The 6420-nt window shown below is 40.5% G+C and overlaps 1 protein-coding gene across 1 annotated transcript; it reads right to left on the reverse strand.

Moving 5' to 3' along the window:
• Positions 1 to 2838: 2838 nt before the first annotated feature.
• lpar4 (lysophosphatidic acid receptor 4) lies at positions 2839 to 5604 on the reverse strand. Its single transcript, XM_037675997.1, has 2 exons — positions 4970 to 5604; positions 2839 to 3327 (listed from the first exon to the last, which is right to left on the reverse strand). The coding sequence occupies exons 1-2, from the start codon at positions 5543 to 5545 to the stop codon at positions 2839 to 2841; spliced, it is 1065 nt and encodes a 354-aa protein (XP_037531925.1). The 5' UTR covers positions 5546 to 5604.
• Positions 5605 to 6420: the final 816 nt, after the last annotated feature.

Raw genomic sequence — 6420 nt, forward strand, 5'->3', positions numbered from 1 at the left:
GTTTACAGAGAAGGGTCTTCTCTGGGTTTACAGAGAATGGTCATATCTAAATTTACAGAGAATGGTCATCTCTAGGTTTACAGTGAATGGTCATTTCTAGGTTTACAGAGAATGATCATCTCTAGGTTTATATAAAATTGTCATCTCAAGATTTACAGAGAATGGTCATCTCTAGGTTCAACAAGAATGGTTCTCTCTAGGTTTACAGATATTTATTTTCTGACTTGCCCTCGACAAAGGCTGTCACTCTTTTTCCTATTCTCCATCCCTGCTTTGCGCTTTGTCTTGTGAACCTTTTTCAGAGCCCCTTTTTGCATACCTTCTGAATTGTAAACTACGGATTTGTTCAGCTGGTCTTTCAATGCAATTAATCAAATTTTCTCAACAAGAAGACATTACGAAAGAGACCCCTCTTACCTCGGAAACATAATTGGATTTATGATAACTGGATTTTGCTTTTCTGTGAAATTCTGGATTATTGAAAAGATTGGGAACATCAGCAGCTGTTTAAGCTATCTGGAATGTGTGTGCCAGGCTTGGCAACATTCAGACTCTGTGCAAACTATCTGTGAACTGGTATCAGAGCTGAGCAGGCAGGACTGTGGAACTTCTGGTGGTGTTCATGGACGGTTGGAAAGAATAAATCTTGGAGAAGTTGTAACCCTGACTTTGGTGTAAGTAATCACAATTCGACTGTTTGGAGTCGCCATGAGATGTACTAACGACTATAAAGGCAGATGTGGAAAATAGTGAGTTTGGCCTGACCCAAAACGATGTTGAAATCTGAATTTGGCTTTGGCCTTGAAAGGCTGACTATCTCAATTTCTCCTTAGATGTTCTATTAACAAGACACTCTGCTCCTGCTCACCCCCCCCCCCCAAAAAAAAGAACATCTGTGGACCCTATCAGAGTTGTACCGACTGATATAATATCCTTGTAATGACCTTGTAATATCCTTCTCTCAAGACTATGGAAACTATCTAGAAGTGTTCATGGACAATCTCACTGTCTTGTCACACTCCACCCCGCCACTCCCCCTGCAAAATATATAACGTCTATGTATGTTGCTTGTGCTGAAGTTTTTTTTTTTTTGGCTGCCTTACACTATGTCCAAGGACACAGTGTGAGAGATCTTTTTTTTATACCTTCTCCCCTCATGTTTTTTCCCCTTTTCTTATTTAAGCGATAAAGGCAGCACTTCATAGAAGCTGCAGCCCGGTACAATTCCGTCTACCCTTCGGATGGCTGTACAGCAGGCCCCACCCTGCTTTGCTCTGACTGGTTCAAACTGTGACTCTGGTTCTGTTTATTGGTTTATAGCAGCTTCAGTTTAATTAATTAATTATGCAATTCCTGTATCATCATCATTAGATTGGATGGCTTTAACAAGACCACTACAAAACGCTTTTTCTTCCCCTCCTCATTTTTACAGATGATGGGAATTCATTGCATCGACAGAGAACTTTAATCCATGGAGTTTATTTTATCCCTTTATGAGCTGGGGCTGAGATGGAGTAGAGTTAGCGCAGCTGACTTGGGACCAGAAAGTCCCAGGTTCGATCCCCAGCCATTCCCACATGTTGTGGTGTCTCTGAGCAAGACACCCAATCCCTAACTGCTCCCCGGGAGCTTACATAGCTGCCCACTGCTCCACCTGGGTGTATCCCAGGTGCGATGGGTTAAATGCAGAGAACCAATTTCACCAACGTATGGGAACATATAATGATGACAATCTCAGACTTCCCTTCCCTTCCATGTTGTGACCAATATTTCACTGGGAGCCTGATGTCAGATTTAGAGCATTTCATCCAAAAAGTACTCCACAAATTTGTCCACACATGTTGACCAGCATTTCCTGTTTTTGGATCTGCTGACTCATTTCTGTTTCATGCTTTTGTTGTGTAAGCATGATTTTGGGCAAACAGTCAAGACTGTTCATTTGTGCTTTGGAATGTGAGCATATTTGCTGTGTGTAAGAGACTTGGTGCAGATCTGCAGTTTAATGCCAGCTTAAGGCAGAGAGCCCCATTCAGAGGCAAACAATAGACCATTGCTTAAGTCATAATGAGCGTTTGGCCTGCGACACGGCAAACAGGCAAGGGTCCTCAAATAAATTAGGGTTTGCTCCTGCCTTGTTGCTGTGCTCACAGAGATAACAGAAAAATAAACTTGAGTTGGAGTAAAACAACCCCACAAGTTCAGAATTTAGTCCTTCAAACAGAGTGTGGTAGTGCAAAGCAGTTTTGAACATGCTGCTGGAGGGAAATAATGAATGCGATCTCAAAAAACATTCAAGAAAGGAATTTAGTGTCATCACTTCAACATTTCACTCAGCAGATCAACAGATTTATATACTGTACATAGTAACCACAAATCTCACAAGTAGTGTCATTGATATCTAATAAAATACAAAATATTGTTTAAGCCGTTAGAATTAAGACTCATAATCTAAAAGTTATAAAATACTAAATGTGTCCACGAAATGGAAAGGGATTTCCATTTTATGGACAATGTATAATGCTTTGTGTGGGTTAAGCCTGGATGTTGTCATACTGCAGTCTCTTTTGGAGGCTCTTTTTCTATCTTGACTATCACAATGATCAAAGTGTTGGTGGCTATGTGGCCCCACAATGTTCATTCAGAACAAATACAGATACATTCCTTTGCTCTCCAGGAGTGGATTTATTTATAAAGCTCAGGCCATACGTCAAGACTTACCTCAAGGCTTAACTAATCTGCTGAGCTATTTGTTTGTCACGTCCACAATCAAACAGCCTGTTGCTTCATTGTTCAAGTTCAAAGGTTCTTCAGAACCAACTTTTTCCCAACCAGGTTGAGTCATAACTGACTGTCAGATATTGTTGTCTCTTTTCCATTGCTGGCCACAGTCTGTGTGTCTGTGGAAAGATTTTGTATTGTGTACTGTGTCTCAGTGTCGCTGCGGGGGATGCTCTCAGGGCGTGATCCAGACCCTTTGCCACTGATTGTTAGGCTCTTCTGGAAGCTCTCTGAGGTAAAATAGTAAACCACGGGATCCAGGCAGCAGTTGAGACTGGCCAGACACAGGGTGATGGGGTAAAGTGTTCGGGCAAAGCGTTCCACAGTGCAGTTAGCCAAGGCCTGGGTTCGCACAAGGGCATACAGGAAGAGCAATAAGTTATAGGGCACAAAGCAGATGATAAAAATGGTTAGATGGACCACAATCATTCGCAGGACACGTTTCTTGCTGTCACATCCATGACCAACAGTCACTGGGCGGCGCAACGTCCGTAGAACCAGTGAGGAACACACTAAATTGGCCAAAAGAGGGAAGAGAAAACCTACAATCTGGGGGTGGGGGGTGGGGGGCAGAAAAAAATGAAATAAGAGTTTAATCTTATAGCCCCGTACAAAGAAACTGTCCAACTGATGCATGCAGACAGGGTTAAAAAAAAATAATCCACCCTCTGGTTTTATATGTCAGGACATCATTTAAAACAATACGTTGTTTTTTTTTTTTTTACCAAGTTCTAAAATGATTAAACTCTAACTTCAATTGTAGGAAAATGTACAGATTCTACTGTATTTATGAAACAAAAACATAGGCAACATGGAAAAATGAAGTTCACTCCATGATTGACAGCTTGCAGAATTTTTTTTAGCAACAATAACTTTCATTATTTTTTTCAGTCTTTATCAGTCTCCTTTATAGTTGTAGAAGGACTTCTAGCCCACTCCTCTCTACAACATGTCTTGAGTTCTTTGTGATTTGTGGCTGTGTGATGTGTTTCTGAAGTTCCATCACACCCTTTCAATCAGGTGGAGGTCTGGACACGAGTGGACCATTATAACACCTCAACTCTTTTTTTTCAGTCATTCTGTTGTAGATTTGCTGTTGTGTTTGGATCATTGCTCTTTTATTATGACCCAGTTTGAGCTAAGTTTATCAGATTGGAGTTTTCTTTGGTCTGCAGAGGAGTTCATGGTTGACTCAATGACTGCAAGGTGTCCAGGTCCACTGCAAACTCATCACCACTCCTCCACCCATGCCTGACATTTGGTATGACACGTTTTTGCTGATATGCTGTAGGTTTTTGCCAAACATGTTGCTGTGCATTACGTGTTAACATATAAACTTTGGTTTCATCTGTTGGAAGGACATTGTTCAAGAAGTGTTTTGTTTCATTTAAATAGACTGTACTTATATAGCACCTTTCTATCTTATCAAGACACTCAAAGCGCTGTACACTACAATCTGTGTCCTTGTGTACCCATTCATACAGCGCTCTACTAGATCTATACAAAGCTAATTGAACAAATCATTCTAAAGAGACTAATAGTAGAGTCTGTAGAGTCTGAATTGGAACTCTTGTTTGTTATTGGTTGTTTCTCAGAGCTTTGCACTGTCTGACTTTGAGGTCAGTTTTCTGTCACTTCTACTCCTGAAAAGTTTGGCAAATGCCAAATTCTCCACCCCCCATCCCAAGTGAATAATGTTTCTTGCTGTAGAATGGTTGACCCTGTTTTGTTTTAATGATCTTAAAACTCTTTCAGATTGACAGACAGCAACAGTTGCTTCTCTAAGGTCATCGCTGATGTCTTTCCACTTGACTTTTTATTAGCACACAAAATGATCTGCCTCAGTAAACTGTAAAAAGCTCCTGCTTTTATAAAATATGGTTTCACTTGCAGTTGATCATGTAATCAATACATGTGAGTAACTGAACTTGGCTGATTCTTTTTCTTTTAAATCCTATAAAAGCTACATGGTTGAACTTTTCACACCCCTTTTCCATTTTGGTTGTTTAATCAATACTGACATGAAGAGATTGACTGCTTTGTTCACTTGACGTTAGGTTCAAAATGATTTTAGAAGCTTCTAATCACCACATCATTTTTTGTGATGTCCTGATATGTAAAACACCAGTGAAGGAAAGGTGTGGACTTCCTTTTTTTCCTTGACTATATTTGTAGACATGTTTGTGTTTACCTCAATGAAGATGGTGATTTTAGACAGATAGGTCTTCCAGGTTTTTTTTGAAAAGCCTTCAAAGCATGTAGTGGCTCTGTGTTTGCTGTTGATGGTAGAGAAGAAAGTCACAGATATTCCTCCACCCACAATGGTCAGCCATACAGCAGCACAAACCATTGCTGCATTCCTGCGAGTGCGGATGGTGCGCGAGCGGAAAGGATACACTATGGCCAGGAAGCGGTCTACATTGATGCAAGTGAGGAAAAGCATGCTGCCATAGATGTTGGTGATGAAAGCTGTTCCTGAAACCTTGCACAATCCATCTCCAAATGGCCAGTTTCGATTGACATTGTAGAAAACCTTGAATGGCAAAGTAAAAACAAAAACTAAATCTGACAATGCTAAGTTAGTCATAAACATTGTGGTCTCGTTGCGCATCTTCATCCGGAAGCAAAACACAAAGAGGGCCGCACAGTTGGTTACCAGGCCTAAGATAAAGACCACACTGTAAACTGAAGCGTACAGGTCGTACTTGAAGGAGTCATCAATCCCACAGTCCTCCATCCCAGTTTCGTTGATCACCAGGCTAGCCATAGCGATGAATCAGACAGTGAGCAGTCTCCAAAAAAATACAACCCACTAATGTAGTCAGGAGAGCGGCTTCAGAGCAGAAATCTGGACATCTGAAGTGTTATCAGGGGACCCTCCGGTCAAGCGTCCTCTAAGTCATCGTGAAGCATCAGACACATAAATGGAGGCCGACACCATCAGGTTTCTGTTCCACGTGTCAATTTTCCTGTGGAACAAAAAAGACAAAGCACTCAGTCACTGCCTCATTATAAATGTATTTAGCAAGAAACAAGCCATTTCCAGTTTTCACAAGGCATATCTTTATTATTATTATTATCATTTATTTAACCAGGCAAATCCCATTGAGATCACACATCTCTTTTGCAAGGGAGGCCTAGGCCTGAAGATCTTACATGAAGTAAGTGAATGTATTCAGTAAAACTAGAGTTGGCAGAAATGTGTTTTGAACAAATGAACCCAAAATAAAAATAAAACCTAAAATCACTGCTGGGTGAACAGCCATATGATAGATACACAGGACAATTCCAAAATCTATTTCTTTAAGTGAATTCATTGATGTTTGCATCTTTTGGACAGTATAATATATGATAATATATGTAACAAATTTAGGATAAAGGTTTTCCAGCTTGGTACAGGTATGTGTCACATAATGACAGTGTTGTTTTACAATATGTTCAGTATGTGACAAACTACAGTGGAGAGTGAGATTTGAGCTACCTACAACAAGATGTGCACACAACACTTACTCATAATACCAATGAACAACATGTCCTCTGGATGGATAGAGGACAAAAGACGAAACGTTTCAACAAGAAGAATCCGTCCAGGGGACCTGGTTAGATTCATATACCAGGGTTATTGAGCAGCATCAGGATGTA

The sequence above is a fragment of the Nematolebias whitei genome, chromosome 4 (assembly GCF_014905685.2).
Source record: "Nematolebias whitei isolate Nwh7 chromosome 4, NemWhi1, whole genome shotgun sequence".
In the NCBI taxonomy this organism is placed as follows: Eukaryota; Metazoa; Chordata; class Actinopteri; order Cyprinodontiformes; family Rivulidae; genus Nematolebias; species Nematolebias whitei.